This window comes from Chelon labrosus (assembly GCF_963514085.1).
Source record: "Chelon labrosus genome assembly, chromosome: 23".
Lineage (NCBI taxonomy): Eukaryota > Metazoa > Chordata > Actinopteri > Mugiliformes > Mugilidae > Chelon > Chelon labrosus.
The window spans coordinates 13450182-13466713 of NC_140356.1; the positions used below are offsets into that span (position 1 = coordinate 13450182).

General features: G+C 43.0%; 1 protein-coding gene across 1 annotated transcript; it reads right to left on the reverse strand.

Annotated features, from left to right (window-relative positions):
* Positions 1 to 1965: 1965 nt before the first annotated feature.
* Positions 1966 to 15838, reverse strand: LOC311508702 (sodium- and chloride-dependent GABA transporter 2-like). Its single transcript, XM_084573619.1, has 15 exons — positions 15578 to 15838; positions 15015 to 15149; positions 14618 to 14758; positions 14387 to 14501; positions 13863 to 13910; positions 13043 to 13172; positions 11915 to 12049; positions 9886 to 9989; positions 9669 to 9793; positions 8417 to 8529; positions 8202 to 8339; positions 7938 to 8040; positions 5303 to 5403; positions 3526 to 3672; positions 1966 to 3319 (listed from the first exon to the last, which is right to left on the reverse strand). The coding sequence occupies exons 1-15, from the start codon at positions 15765 to 15767 to the stop codon at positions 3152 to 3154; spliced, it is 1893 nt and encodes a 630-aa protein (XP_084429745.1). The 5' UTR covers positions 15768 to 15838; the 3' UTR covers positions 1966 to 3151.
* Between the last annotated feature and the right edge of the window lie 694 nt (positions 15839 to 16532).

The following is a 16532-nucleotide window of genomic DNA, read 5'->3' on the forward strand; positions in this document are numbered from 1 at the left end:
GGTCCTTTGCATTAACATTGAAACTAAGGGAGAAAGTTACATGAAAGATATGCTAACCGAGTGGGACAGAGTTGCGTCTTAAATCTTAAATCTTTAATTTGAAAGAGTTGAAACATCTTCACGACATGTCTTGGACAGAGAACGCATGACACGACGCAGGAATTGAGACTTTAATTGCAAACCAAAACAATCTGAGGATGCGGCGCTCAGTACAGGTGAGACGAATCGCCCTGACGAATCTAACTAATCAGTTTACCTGCAGGGACACGCTGTGGAAACCTGTTTTCAGGAGTCTCCCTGGGGACACTAAGGGACACAATGTATGTTTTGTAGCCTGGAAGCAGAACAAAAGATAGCATCAAGTTGCATAAATTGAAATGTAGTCTCTAGGGTTCTTGGAGATGTATAAAAAGATGGCCGGTCTGTGACATTGCCCATAGGTTTTCTGTACAGCAGCTTTTGCATCTTTAATGTAGTTAGAGAATTAAATACATCAATCAGGCATAACATTACAGTATGACTACCTTGCTAGTATTGTGTAGGTCTCCCATCAGAGAATGGACATGGGCCTTTTGAGGGTGTCCTGTGGTGTCTGGCAACAGGATGTTGTTAGTGGGGGCCTTTGGGTCCTGTGGGTTGAGGGGAGGGGCCTCTGCGGATCATCCCACAGATACTTGATCAGTTTGCGATCTAGTGAATTTGGAGGCCAGGTCAACACCTATTCTTCATGTTTTTGTTGCCCGTCAGGCTGCATCCTGCTAGGGTTGGCTGCTGCCATCAAGGAGTGTCATTGCTATGGAGTGGGGGTGCCTGGTCTGGTCTAGGTTGGTGGTACATGTCTAAGTAACATCCACATGAATGAATGCCAGGTCCACAAGTTTCCCAGCAGAACACTGAATTGTCACAAGATGGTTATTTACTTCTCCTGCCGGTGGTTTTAATGTTGTGGCTGATCGGTGTAATAGCCCAATGTGGCTGAATGACTTCAGCGCTGTCAGTAAAGTCAGGATAGAAACTTCTTCTATGAAATTTCTGGCAGAACCACTGTGCACATGTCTTTTCTTAGTATAACGCATGTAACTCATATCTTATGAGGTTTTTCTTCAGCGCCAACATAAACAGTGAAGCTGGAATCTATGATCAGAACAATTTTATTTGGGTTGAAAAAAGTGTAAATAACACAGCTGCCGATGATGGAATGATGATCTCACCATAATTGCTGTTTCCATGACACCCTACTGGCCTTTGTAGTGCTCTGTATTTGAATAGCACATTGAGTCAGTTGTTGGTACCCATGCCAGTTGTAGGGGTTTTCCATTACTGTGACTCTGTGTCAGTGGCTAGTTATGTAAAAGCTCATGGACAGAAGCTCTACTTATAAATACTGGAAGAACTGCTGCACTTGTAGACCTATAGTTCTATATCAAGCCTCGGGCAACCTTCAGCTTCAAGCACAGAGCTATCACTAACAAAATTATTACATATTACTGCACTTGAGAAACATTAAACACCCAAAGGCCACCTCAAAAACTTCCTCTTATTGATTTTTATCCTCTGATCAATGTCAAAATTAGGTCATACACTGACCTAAGTTTTCACGTCCAAACTTGTTCAAGTCATTTAGTGTCAACGGGGGCGGACCGGAGGGATGTAGGGTGACTAGAGGCGGGAGGCAACTTGGTGGAATTGCCTGTTAATTGAATGCCGGTTTGGATCACACACATGACTGAGTTTGGCATTATGGTGGAGCAAGTTCACATTCTCAGATCACACACATGCAGAGTAACCTGCCTTTTTTTTTTTTGTTATTTCACAACCACGAAGGATGTCCCGGAAGACATAAAATATCTTCTTGTTAGCTTGTTTTCTTGCTACAAAACAGGAAATGAGATGAAAAGTGATCAGCTCGTATTGAATGTTGATCCTTTCAGGTCAGAGATCGATACGGACACAATCACACAGAGGCACACTGCACCAGGGTGTTTAGTGTATTGATACGTTTACTGAAACGGTCGATCACAGTTGTCTTCACATGGTATAAAAAAAACGTGGTGATACAAGAAGAATGCACACATTTTAAAAAGCAACAGCTTAAACGAGTGTTAAGATGTTTCAAATTGACATCAATAGCAAACGATTGAGTTGCGGAAGTGCTCAAGCCATCGACATTGATGATTAGTTGGTAAAGGGCCTGTTTAGTAAACAGAGATCGTGGGTTCAAGTCCCAGCAGTGCCTGAGATTATCACCGTTATTAATATTACCCGATTTCCATACTTCCATTAGTGCACCACTATTCCTACACCGGCAAGTTTATGTTCATTAGTCAGCTACGTACGACCACACAGTTAAATTTTTGATATAATTTTGCACATTCAATACTTCATCTACACTATAACAATATCTCCTTATCCGTCACATAACGACTGTATGGAAGGATAAGACAAAAATAAGGCAGTTTTTGTAAAAAATAAACGAGTTGTAACTCATCTTCAGAACCCACCCTCTAGCCCTAATATTAGTGAATAAAAAACGCATTAGTAGTATTAATAAAGTTGTAGTCAGTAATACTTTATATAATTACACAATGGTAAAATGCTTTTAAAATGTACTAGAAACAGAACAATTTTCCTGGATTTCCATCTTTAGTAGTTAACTGCGCGCGCACTAGAAACTAGACGTTAGCAACGTTTGCTAATCTACCGAGCTAACACTACCTGCCGCATATTGTTGTGCTAGCTAAATCATACCTTTTGATCGCAGTTGGAACAAAGGGGGATAAGTGTCCAGCATTTGTGCACTTTATGTTGCCATACTTACGTACGCACCTCAAATGGCAGTTTTAATAAAGGGATTTTTAAAATACTTTTAGTTCTGCTGCATCGATTTTGTCCATAAGTGTTACACAAGCGCAATGCGAAATAAACTTTTACCTTCTAATCCAGTTACTGTCTGCATGATTACAGGCATAGTGGTTACAACGCTTCAATATACAAAGCTTTTCCGTTATTATTCAGTAAAAAGTAGTAGTACGGTAAAGACTAATATGCTAGCAAAACACATAGACAAAACTCCCTGAAGACTTTAAGAAAAGTGTAAACATTTATAAATGCTTAGAAATGTTCACATCTTTAAAGAAATCACTAGCAACCATCAAACACTGGCTGGTTCCTCCATCATCATCTTATCATGCCTTTCGTCTACGTTCCCGTCCGGCAGGCCCTGGGCCTTGAAGATGACTCGTTTGCACAACGTGAGCACGGGCTTGTGTGGTCGAGCCTGGCGTAGGTTGCTGGACGGCCTAGTCATGTTCATGGGATTCTGATTGTTAGAGCAGACGTGTAATTAAAGTGTTAGGCACACATCACAGAACAGCATAAGCGTCTAAATTTAGTTTCATCTGGTTAAAAATACGATTTGATGGAAATTACAGACAATTTTATTGATCCCTTTGGGAGGTTCCCGCAGGGAAATTGACAATAAATAATCCAATAAATCCAATAAATAAATAAATAAAGTTCACTCACCCTACAAAGTGCGACCAAAACGAATACTGGGATGCATATCAGTGGAGTGCAAATTAGAAGGCCGCCCACCACGTAGGCCCCTTTGCCAAGTGCAAAACCATGCACGTTGATGGGAGATCTTTGTGTCAGGTCATAAAGTAACGTAATCTATGGTAGGGGAAATGAGTCAAAGTTAGAAAGATATGTAACAAAATAATTCCATTTAATTCAGTTTTTAAGGAAGATGGAAAGGTAGACACACAGATAATAACATTCTAAACATTAGTAGCACACAATGCATGAGTATAAGAGAGAACAATTAGAGGATAGATGCTGGGTGCCATAGAGAAGAAAATAGAGGATAGGTGCTCAGTGCGGCATTCCCCCAGCAGTCTAGGTCTATAGCAGCATAACTAATGGATGGTTTGGTGTCACCTGAGTCAGCCCTAACTATAAGCTTTATCAAAAAAGAAAGTCTTAGGCCTAGCCTTAAAAGTAGAGAGGGTGTCTGCATCCCGAACCCAAACTGGGCGCTGGTTCCACAGGAGAGGGACCTGGTAGCTGAAGGCTCTACCTCCCATTCTACATTTTGAAACTCTAGGAACCACAAGTAAGCCTGCACTTTGAGATCGAAGTCTCTATTGGGATCTATTGGGATGATATGGCACTATGAGGTCTTTGAGATAGACGTGGTAGTAGGCTTTTTGGGTTGTCAGCAAAGAATGTTTTATACAGGATACTGAGAGTGATTGTTTAAAAGCTTGAAATCAAATTAAAAAAACGTTTTGCAAGTCTGAAACCAGCTTTGGAAAGCTTGCATATTCATTTTTTTTTAATCAAATCTCTGCAAATGTTATTCTTGACAGCTGCAGCGGTGCTTTTTGTGTTTCAGAGTTTAAAATTTGTCAATGCTTTCCAAGTTTGAGTACTTCTAAATGGTCATGGTCAAATGTTTTTTTTATATAAAAGCTTTAAACTTCAGCTTCAGATGGTGAAACTTTCTGTTCTTTTTCAGATGCTCCAGTTTTCAGAGGTTTTGACGTCACAGTTACGAGCTTTTAAGTCATGTGGCAGCATTCTCTTGTTTATCTCTTTTGAAACTCTGAATCAGGCCCTAGAAAGAGGAAAGCCAAAAAGATGTACAGTCCAATCACATGTTGTTTTTACCAAGTTTCAAGTTTCAGGACTTTTATTTATTTTTCTATTACACTTCAAGCTTGTTTCAGCCAGTTTGGCATCATCGTAATTATGGGTCCTGGTCACTTAGTGGATTTAGTGGTGTTGAGCAGGTAGTGAACAAAAGGGCTCTGGCCTTTTTTGTTCTGAACTGTCACCTGCTAAAGTAGAAATGGGCGTTTCACAGCTGTGACAGTGAACCAAAACGTTAATCTAGAAGCATGAGCTGAAACTCACTATGAAGCTGAAATCCAGCCAAGATGATCTGCATATTTGATATATATTCATCACACATCCTCACCTTGTTTTCACATGCTCATTTGACACCTGGCTATTATGCCTCCTGCAATCTCTTTTCTTGTACTGATCATATCTGCAGGGAGTCCACATATTCAGGTAAATGCAGCTCTTCTTCTCTCCTATATGTGCGCTCAAGCATAGTTGCTGATGTGGCAAAATGAAATATGCGTAGATGAAAGGCTGCAAAAGATCTGTGTCCGGAAATAATATCAGGAAAAATAATGAATAGAAATGAAAACATGAGAGGAAGCAGATATCAAAGAGGAAGGAAGAGACTCAAAGTAGATGAGATCAGATCTGTGACCCAGGTGTGAAGACTCACCATGCAGATGAGCGGCGTGATGAACAGCCAGCAGTACTTCAGCACGGGGAAGGGACGATACCCGATCATGTCCTCAATGTTGTCCAAGAAACGGTCTGCACCTGTAAAGTGAAAAGATAAGTCAGTCAGGGGGAGTCTAGATTTTGTCAAAATAAATGCATGGATGAGGTCTTTAAGTGTCAGAAAATTTTTATGTGAACTACACCGATCATCCACAACATTAAAACCACTGACAGGAGAAGTAAATAACATTGACCATCTGTGGACAATTCATTGTTCTGCTGAGAAACTTTTGGACCTGTCATTCATGTGGATGTGACATGTAGCACCCACCTAGACCAGGCCAGGCACCCCCACCCCATAACAATGACATTCCTTGATGGCAGCAGCCATCCCCAGCAGGATGCAGCCTGACACAGGCACACACACAAAAACACTTTAGGAACAACTCAAAAAACATGACGATCAGCACAAGGTGTTGACCTGGCCTCCAAATTCACTAGATCCCAAACTGATCAAGTATCTGTGGGATGATCCACAGAGGCCGCTCCCCTCAACCCATAGGATCCAAAGGCCCCCACTAACAACATCCTGTTACCAGACACCACAGGACACCCTCAGAAGGCCCATGTCCATTCTCTGATGAGTCACAACTGTTTTGGAGGCACGAGGGAGACCTACACAATATTAGGAAGGTGGTCATAATATTATGCCTGATCAGTCATTCTTCATACTCCTGTAATGTATTCAGAATCACATGTCAACACCACTGCTATCAATTTTGGTACTGGAATAAGTAAGAGTGACAAACTAAGATGGAATTTTGGATCGCATATGTGATGTTTCAGCACACAGCGAGGTTGAGGTCGGGTCAGCGAGCAATGTGAACATTAACAAAACGACTCTCAAATGAGGAGTGAGGACAGAATGATGACTCGTAACACTGTAGTCATTGGCTAACGGGGAGTGGATGAGGAGGAGGAGGAGGAGGAGGAATTAAATGGGAGATGAAGATGAGAAAGCTGCTCACCTTGAAGAGAAAACTGGGGGAAACTGGAAAAGTACACGACCCCGCTGGATGGAACAACATCCGCAGATTGAATTTTGCGAGCGCGTAACAGCCGTAGGAGTTGCCAAATCGTTTTAGGAAAAGCAGCTCCATAAATGATACAGTGACCAACCTTGAAACTAAGTGCGCCCTTACAGAGGAGGAGGAGGAGGAGGAGGAGGAGGAGGAGGAGGATAGCGAGAGGCCTCATTTAAATTTAAGTGAGGACGTGTCTCAACACAGACTCCTTCTGAAAGGAGGCGGAGCAGGTAAACAAATGACTTAACAGCTAGAGACGGGATTTATGGCTCTTTGAAAGGAGACGGATCTTGTGGATCTGTTCCTTTTTAAAGAGCCGTACAAAAGACTGGCCCATTTTTATATTTAATTATTTTTAAGATGCTTTTTAAGATTTTATCCAGGAATTACTTCAATGGGAGGAATGATAGGGCAGATTTTGATCACCCAAACTTAGACATCCCGCCATTATAGACTCTATTGGTGGGATGTCTGAGTTTGAATTATTCTGAAATATTGAGTCTAGATGTGGAAAATTTGGTAAAAACCTTTGCAGTGACTGGGTAAAAAAAAAAAAGAAAAACGGCTCACAACTGCAACTCGGTTCCCATCATTCGTTTTAAAGAGCCAGTCAAAAGATTCGGTTCGTTCGCAAACGTCACAACTCCATAAACAACTCCAACTTGGAAGGGAAAGACGCTGGAGAACATCACTTTCTGCATCTGTTTTCAGTGCTTCCCATGAGTTACACAATCTGAACATGTATCAAGTCAAGAGGTTTGCATTTCCAAAGAATATGCAATAATTCTGTGAGTAATATAGCACAGTATCAGGTTCTTTAAAGGAAATGGCCTGTGTCATTGCAACACAAGCGGGCTGAAGAATTGAGTGATGAGGGAAATATGTGAGAACAGGGGAAATCTCCACCTACATCGTTTCATTTAGACAGCAATGCAGCTCATAATGAAGATGTAGGAAGGGGTGGGAAAACAATGGCAGAAGCAAATTTATGTTATGGTATTTTTGAGAGGCAGGGACACCCTTAAATATAAGAGTCACCATGTCCTACACCATATTGGCTGTTTTTCCTTTTTACTGTAGTTCCGGGCGTACGAGCAAAACATTGTCTTGTGTAAAACAGAAATGAACAGAGAATGCTGTTATCCTTCAAATCTCATTAAAATGTGCATTTTAATGCCGTCGGTAGAGGACAAAAATACACCTGTTCCCCTTCAGTCAGAAGTTAGACTCCAAGTGATAAGCTCATACAGATAAGTTGATTACACTGATGAAACAAATGCTGCTGTCTGAGTTGCATAAGCCAAGGAAGTATAATGGAGTTCCCTTTGTATAGCTACTGTGGATGCATTGAATATAATAATACTGGGAAGATAAACTACGTCCCAAACACTTTAAGTAATCATTGGAAGACTGCAGCCATAATAATTCAGGGATACATTAGTAATACCTTAATGCAAACGCCTTCTGACGTTTGAAAACTAGATAACTGGAAGTGCAGAGCCTAAAAGAAAGGATTGTGTAACACAATCAAAGCAGCCGGTGACTCACCGTACACCCAGGCAACAACGATGGTCTCTGCACAAGCAATGAAGAGGAGAGTGGTTCCACTCGGACCAAAGCTGTCAACCAGCTGGAAGACGACGATCCCTCCCTGAAACATGGACAGACAAACCACGAGAAGGAGAAAACAGAGATGAGTCCATGAGAAGGTGTTTGGAATTTCTCATTTTTGCACTTTGCACAGTTCACTTCCCTCTTTTTTCTTTTACCCATGAATAACAAAACAATTAATCAGTGTGTCCAGCAGCTTACTTCAGTAATGAGCGGCAGCCCCAGCAGGAAGCAAACAACGGCGATCACTAGGATGAGTATCTCTCTTGCGCCGGGCCTCCTCAGGTGACGAGGGAACAAGTCCGTGATGGCTGTGGCCAGACTCTCCACACACACAAACTGAGAGCACAGGGCTGCAGGTTACCTTATTTAGCATAACACTCCGTGTGCAGTGTGCATTGCTCTCCGTACAATACCTGACTGTCGAGGCCCAGGAAGAGGAGCATGAGGAAGAAGAGCACAGCCCAGAAGGATGAGCCGGGCAGCAGCGACAGAGCCGTGGGGTAGGCTATGAAGGCTAAACCGGGACCTGTACGGAGAACATAAATGTGTTTATTAACATAGATTGCTGCAGTTCAAGGCCCAAGAAAGACAAACTGTGCTGATATAGGCCCAGGCTGTTGGGGTCAGTTTTTTCTCATCAACCATGGATTCATATTCTACTACTGTATTTCACATCATTAACTCTGTCTCCCTTTCTTTATTTCCCTTCCTCATACACCGATCAGGCATAACATTATGAGCACCTTCCTAATATTGTGTAGGTCTCCCTTGTGCCTCCAAAACAGTTGGGACTCATCAGAGAATGGACATGGGCCTCCTGAGGGTGTCCTGTGGTGTCTGGTAACAGAATGTTGTTAGTGGGGGCCTTTGGGTCCTATGGGTTGAGGGGAGGGGCCTCTGTGGATCATCCCACAGATACTTGATCAGTTTGGGATCTAATTCTTCGTGATTTTTTGCTTTGCTCCTAAACTGTTTTTGTGCGTGTGCCTGTGTCAGGTTTTAATGTTGTGGCTGATCGGTGTACTTTATGGCATCCTCATCTGTAATTTAAAGCATGTCCTCACTGAGTTTCCTGCCTCCTGTTTGTTCCTATAACAGTAACTTTATGAGGACACTGTACAACCACTGAGCTTTTCCTAAAGGAATGCTGCCTCCCGGGTATCATATGTCACTTAGTACCATAAACTGTTGACTGTATTATGTTTATATTCTGCACGTAGGCTTTATCCAGATGCATGAATTCATCTGCTTGTGCTTCTCTTTTCGCCTGGTTAGAATTATCCCACATCTTTGAGACAACTCGACCTACACTTTAAGTAGCACTGCTTTAATAAAACTGTTAAAATATTACATTGTCCTATGTTGGGTATTCCTATTTTTGCCGAAAAATATGTGCATGCTGAGGAGAAGTTAATTGGTGAATTAAAACACTGATAAATAAAAATAAATCATTTTAAAAGTAAGAAGAAGTCACTGAAAAAACAATGACTGGAAAATGCACAACCCTTCAGTGGTATCAAAACATTCATAAGATGCCATCTTGTGGACACTGGTGGCGGCTGTCAGCACGCCATCCCTAAAGCCCTGATGCATAAAAATAAACACGTTTCAGAATATATAACGCCTACGAAAATGCAGAGGGAGAAAAATGCGTGATAAACTGACCGCTTGAAGCAACCTCGGATACCGAAACTCCGAGGTCATGAGCCAGGAATCCCAACACCGAGAAGACGGCGAAGCCAGCAAAGATGCTGGTGGCGCTGTTCAGGCAGCACAGGGCCAAGCAATCCCTGCAGCAGAACAGTGGAGGATGCACCGTTAAAAAGAGCACGCAAATGGAAAAAGCGCACGTGTGACGAGGCTGGGGTGGGAGGACACTGACCTGTAGCAGTTGTTGTTGTATTTGTTGTAGCTCCCCAGAGCCGTTAGCACTCCCTGACACACGGCGTAGGAGAAGAACACCTGAGTCCCTGCATCGAGCCATACCTGGAGGGGGTTACAGATTGCACGCTGAAACATTTGAAAGGCTAAAGTGAAACATTTAAAAGTGTTGAAATAACCCAAAGCATGTGTTTTCCATCAACTTCTGTTGTTGCAGAGCAATAAAAAGTCACAGAGCTGCACAGGAAATGACACGGCCTCAATAACAACGATACAAAATCTGTGTCTTGATGCACTAATTAAACCGACAGGAACAGAATTGCATCTTTTTTTGTCATTGCTGCGCGATAACTGAGAATTATGCGAGCGAGTGAGTGCACATTCAGGACTGTGGGCAAAGGTGGGGGTTTGTTTACACAGTCTGCAGCCTGCAGTCCCCACGGCATCTGGTTAACATTACAAGTATCGCAGCTCTGCTCTCCCTCGCGCAAAAACGACAGACTTGGCAGGGCTCCAAGGCAGTAAACAGGCCCCTAACTGTGGCTCGGGTCACGAATGGCACCCCCGAATGTGCTGCAAAGGAGCTTCACTTCTTACACTGGAAACAGGGGAAGCTGTTGTGCCCTTTAGAAGCATGCGTTTCACTCTGAAGCGCTCTAAGAGACTCACGCACGCACACTGGCGCGCAATGAAAAGACTCCAGATGTGGTCCAGAGCTCGACCGACACTTCCTCTGTGGAAAACAGACACTCGCATGCTAGAGCAAGAATCCGCTTCCAGATCTGTGTTTCAGAGCATCTGGCATTCCATAACTCTGTTAGCTATGACTGCTTTCACCTGCTTTTAATATCACTTTAAACCATTTTCTCACAGTTTTTTTTTTTCTTCAAACAGTGCACAACTCCTATGGTGGACCACAGCCCCGTGAGAAATGTGTTTTTACTGTTTTTTTTTTAGAGGAGCAGACGCTTTTTTATTGAGAGAGAGAGAGTCTTGAGTTAGAAACAGAGAAATCCTGGGCAATGTCAAGGACCTCCAACACACATCGTTCCTTGATTGTGTTGTTTTATGTAGAAACTCATCCAAACATAATAGGCGCGCATCGGAGAAGCCGCCTCCCTCCGCCCCGGCACAAGCTCCGAGGCTTGACCCCGCGGGGTTAGCATATGACCCCTGAAGCTGATAGTCATGCTGTGAAAAGAGACAGACACGCTGGGGGAGGTGGAGCTGGAGAAAGCAAAGCCATCCGAAGCAAGATCCAGTTTTTTTTTTTTTAAGCGTCCTTGTCCAAAAGCATGCTGACCAACCCATTCGTTAATACGTGGGATTAGATGTTACAATCCCCTGTGCCAAGATCCCAGGCAAAACACGTTAAATGCTCCTGGCTTGTACAGCTCGCTCAGGAGCTAAAAAACAAAGAAATACATTGTGAGGGACCCAGGCAGTGGACAATTCAAACCTCTGCACAATGTGTTGTGAAATATGAACTAAACAAATGCTGCTGGCTTGCACAGCCCAGAATTTACCTTCTACTTTGTAATACAGCCTACAGTTTTTATTAAATAAAAAACTGATGTAACTTTTAAGCAAGTTGCACAGATTTTTTCAGGTGAATACATCCTCTAAATGTGCTACACATTCCCCACGGAGAGCGCTTCTGCGTGACGATGCTACTCAAGGGGAAAGACCTGCTTTCGCAGCCTTCTTCGTGGTTTGCTTTTCGTGTTAAGAGTCCGTCTTGGGACCGGAAACAAGAGTCTAGGCAAAGAAAACGACAGGAGGGGGGCTGAGGATAACAGGACACTTCATTCACCCTGTTAGAGCGGAGAGGACTCTAACAGAGAGCCATGTGTTGGGAAATGGAGAGACAGGCGCTGCTAAGCTTGGTTGTGATTTCCAGAGGAGATGAGCGCTGACCTCATCGTTCACATTGTGGATTTCAGCTGTCAGCAAAGAGGCTGCAGTCTGTTTGGAATTAATCATCTCAGGACCACACATTGTCAGAAAAACAGCTGATTGTGAGTTCTTACACCTGGGTCGCCCAGTCTTGCGAAGTCAGGCTGGAGGTAGTACCTCAGGCCTTCCGCCGCTCCTGGGAGCGTCACTCCACGGATGAAGAGGATGAACAGCATCAAGTAGGGGAACGTAGCGGTGAAGTACACCACCTGCCAAAAAAAACACATACAAGCAGGTCAGGGTTACTCACGCGTGAGCGCAAAACGTCTCGCACACAAACACTCGCTCTGTTGTTTAAAGTTGATGTGTTTTGCAGTGATGTAAACACACGAGACACATGTGACGTGAAGTGTTGCAAAGAGCTGCTTCCATACATAATCTTGACATATACGAGGCAATGCTAGTATTAATGTTACTAGCGACTCCTTTTTTTTGCTAAATTTTGGTCTGCACCTCCAAAATGAAGAATCTTTAGCAGCTAAATGCACGATTACGCGACCAACAAGATGAGCAATTACTTTTTTTTGCTGCAGTTTTGTCCTCATTTAAAGGCGCACACTAAGTTAATCAAAGTTTTTTTTCTTGTTTAATGGGCTGAAGCTAGGTGCGGTTAGCTGAAAGGAGCTAAAATGTTCCGTTAGAAGTGAAGCAAGCTCAAACTTCCCCCGCACACATTTATTTATTTATTTGTGGAAAGTTTTTATCTACGGATGAATTAATAATGAAGGAATTTGAAAGAAACAGCAGTTTCCCCGCTTGCCTGGGGCTATACAGCATGGAGGGGAGGGGCTGCTGTTATAAGAATGTTCCTTGTGCGCTGTACAAAATAATTAATTCACCCATAACATAAAAAAACATCGATTTGAACTTTTTATAATTAAAAAAACCTTTAGATTTTCTGGTTCATTTGACAACATCTTTGGCAACGGCAAGTACGTATTGTTGTTTCCAAAATGACCGCTGGTGACTGGGGGCAGTAAACACAACTTGAGCAGCAAAATAATTTTTTTACAGTGCGCCTAAGCAGGTTTTCTGATTGCATTCACAGAAACGGCAACCAGCAACGCAAACAGAAACATTTTCAATATTCTGAAACCTTCACATCCATGTCACATTATCGTGTATTAATTCCTCTTTATTAAATTTATGTCACGTGACACAGAAGTAAACAAAGAGAGGGTATATTCTGAAGGAGTACTCACCTTCCCAGTGGTTTTGATCCCTTTCCAGATGCAGAAGTAACATATGACCCAGGCGATCATGAGACACAGAGCCAGGTCCCAGTGTACGTTACCCAAGGTCATGTCGTCTGACATTCTCAGCACACGATTACTGCGGGGGAACAGAGACATATGAGCATGCATGCGTCCATGCAGCCTCTGCAAATAAATAAACAACAACCGAGATGATGGAGCAGCACATGCAGTAAACACAGCCTTTTTAATTGCATCCCTCACAGTGGAAATATATTAGCGTAAGGTGAAAAGCACCAAAGGTCTGATTAACAGATTTACGTTAACAACTGTTCAGTTTATTTTAGAAAGCTGCAGGGGAAAGAGCACATATTGTTCTCATCATGTAACTCAGTGATGTCCCAATATCTGCTCTCACATCGAATCAGCAGATCATCATGTGAAGAGCAGGGGTTTCAAAATACCCCCCCCCCCCAAAAAAAAATAAATAAAAAAAGGCAAGAGAGAATTGAGGAACTTTGATCACGCTTGGAGTCGCACAAGAACTCTGGAGCTTGCAAGGAATGCAACCGGCTCGTTCTCAATTGTTCCGTCTTGTCTGGTTTTGGTTCCCTTTTGTCGGTTCACAGTGAACGCGGCACTCACGAGCTCGCCGTGAGTAAATATGGCCTTTTTTCAGTATCTGGGAAGCATTAAGCGGTAATGCTGAGGAATGCTCTACCCAAAGGCGAGCTCAGTGGGGAGGACAAGCGTACGGTCGAAGCGTTTGTCATGCTTAAAGAAGACAAGTGCGCGTGTGTGTGTGTGTGTGTGTATGTGTGATTCTCACGTCCAGAACTCCTCTTCCGGTGACTTGATCGTCAGAATTGTGTGATTCCTGGAAATATAAAAATTGCAGTAAGTAAAGAGCTCTGACAAAAACTGAAATATTACCAAAGATTATGAGTAAAGTTCTCGTAATGCAGTTCATCTTTCACAGACAATAAGGACATGCAACTCTTAGCAAGACTGATTATTAACATATTTCCCACGAAGGACTACTTTAATATGTCATTTCTCTTCCATTTGACACTCTAATTGTTTTCACAACTATAAAGCAAATTCATTTCTCAGAAGTCCTTTAGATGTACTGGGTGCAAGTTTCATGCCTAAACTTGATAAATCACAAATAACAGATGTGAGCGTGGTGCACATAAAAGCACGGGCGTGTCCCAAAAACAAAGGCCGTTCCAATCCTTCCGTGGATCCCATCAGTGTAATGAATACCTGCTATTCATCCTGTGTGTGTGTGTGTGTCACAAACTGCTAACTTGAGACACCTGGCACAGCTCAAAAAACAAAGATGCCACTTACAAGTAAGGTTCGCTGTCATAGTCAAAAAAGGTGAAGTTGTTCAGGAATGACCAGTTGGACTCGGGCTGAAACAGCTTCGGGTTAGCAAAGACGCCAAGGCGACTGTGGCACGACACTAAGAGGTTGAGAAAAGGAAGATTTAAGCGAGGTGAACCAACGTTTGGGAGAAACTGTCTTGAGGTTTCTCTTAAAGAAAGCCAATGAAGTACAGATGTGTTCAGAGGGGCTTACTGGAGTTCCACACGTTGTCGCATGTGGACCAGGGCAGGGGGTTTTTGAAGGAGTTATATAGGTAGAAGATAGCCCAGGCGAGAATGACAATGTAGTAAATGTTCAGGTAGAACACGATCACCTGCGATGCAACCCCAATCCCTGCAGGGCAAGTGAGTTTCCACATGGTTAGCTGACTTTTTCTGCATTTCACAACATCTCTGCATAACTCGTTCGGTTGCCAGGGTCTGACACTGAGCTGTGCTGTTATATTTCAGTTCTGGACAAAGATCAGCATTTGATATAAGTAAGACCTACTCCTCCCTTCCGCTTCTCTTTAAAGACACATCCTCAGTCAAAATTGAATCCCTTGCCGGGCTAATTCTGCAAGAAAAATCCATCAAAATGTTGTTTTTACCCTCAAACATGGGGCATATCTTCCTCCAGGCCGTCACCCCGCCCTCACTGGTGTACTGGCCCAACGCCGTCTCCAGGAAGAACACGGGGATGCCACAAAAGAAGAGGAAGATAAAGTATGGGATGAAGAACACGCCTGAAAACAAAAACACAGATGAAAAAAGTAATTGAGAGTTTTATTAGCATGTCATATACGTGCACACAAAGCCTCTTTGATTTCTCCAGGAAGCTGATTATTCAACTTCTCATGGATGATTTGCAATGAACAGAAAGTGATTTTACCTGCAAACACTCTCATTAATAACAACAAAGCATTTTTGAGTGTGCTGCAAACACACAAACTTATCTTTCACTGAGAACTCATTCAGATGATTATATCTAAAGTAGCCTGTTAAGTCTCTTTTTGAGTACTTTTGGGTTTTGTCCAGGCTCCCACGATAGCTCAATAGCTTATTTCATTCATGCACGCAACAGATGCAACCAACATGCATGAGCAGGCATGCAAATACACAATGACAGCCTTAAGTCCCTAAGACTCTCCCACAAACAAACCCAGCTCCTCACCTCCTCCATTTTTGAAGCACAGATAGGGAAAGCGCCAAACATTTCCAAGGCCGATGATTTCTCCAGCCATGGACAATAAGAACTCCATTTTGTTGGCCCATTTCCCCCTCGGCAGAGCCCCGTCCACGGGAGCCCCTTTCTCTAGCCCAGGCTCTCCAGAACGGGCCCCTCTGGCATTTTCCTCAGTCATCCTCTGCTGTATGTGATAAAGACGAGTGAAAGGCAGTGGCTGTTACATTCTCTTCAGCTCTCTTGCATGCGTGCATCTATGCAGCAGATTTAGAATATAATTGATAATGTCCACCCTACAGCACAGCACACACTATATAGGTCTCATTCCCTCCAACAGAAATGAGCATCAAACTCCAAATGCTGCAAATCACTGACATGCCTCGATTAATTTGCGCTGAGGATCATAGGAAAATAAGATTTTCTAGCTCCTCAAACAGATCCGAATGCATGCAACTCACCCGTGAGCTTTCAGTGGGCGCAGACAATGAGATTCCTTTACTGGCTGAGCGAAGTTGAAGGAAAAGCCTAAATAGGGGTGTGTCCTGTAGGATAGGCTACCAAACAAACTCGGGTTGTCCAATGCACCCTCCCTTTTTTGAACATTCAAAGGTCACTGGAAGACGAATAGGACGCATCTATACAGAGCAATAAAAAAAGCATGCATATGCATCACAACTGAATGTGATGCAAGCAAACTATAAACGAGAATCAGATTATGTAGAATAACCCCCGTTGCCTCCCATTACCCCACCCCCGAGAACTTTCTTGCAGCACATGCCCATTGACAGTCCAATTTAAACGCAGGCGCTTGTCTAAGCTAATTGTAACCACTGTCTATTATGTCCCAGACATTGACTTCTACTTTTATCTGACTCTAGATTATTTTTTTTTTAATATCCTTCGTATCTGCTGTCTCATCTTAATTAAACCATGTGTTTTCTGC

Bases quoted from the DNA above. Each gene is read 5' to 3' on its own strand.
- LOC311508702 (XM_084573619.1), bottom strand. From the start codon at position 15,767: ATGACTGAGGAAAATGCCAGAGGGGCCCGTTCTGGAGAGCCTGGGCTA. The intron at 13,911-14,386 runs GTAAGTGGCATC...TTATATTTCCAG, and splicing joins TATGACAGCGAACCTTACTT to GAATCACACAATTCTGACGA. The intron at 8,340-8,416 runs GTATTGTACGGA...CTGTGCTCTCAG, and splicing joins TCCTGGGCCTCGACAGTCAG to TTTGTGTGTGTGGAGAGTCT.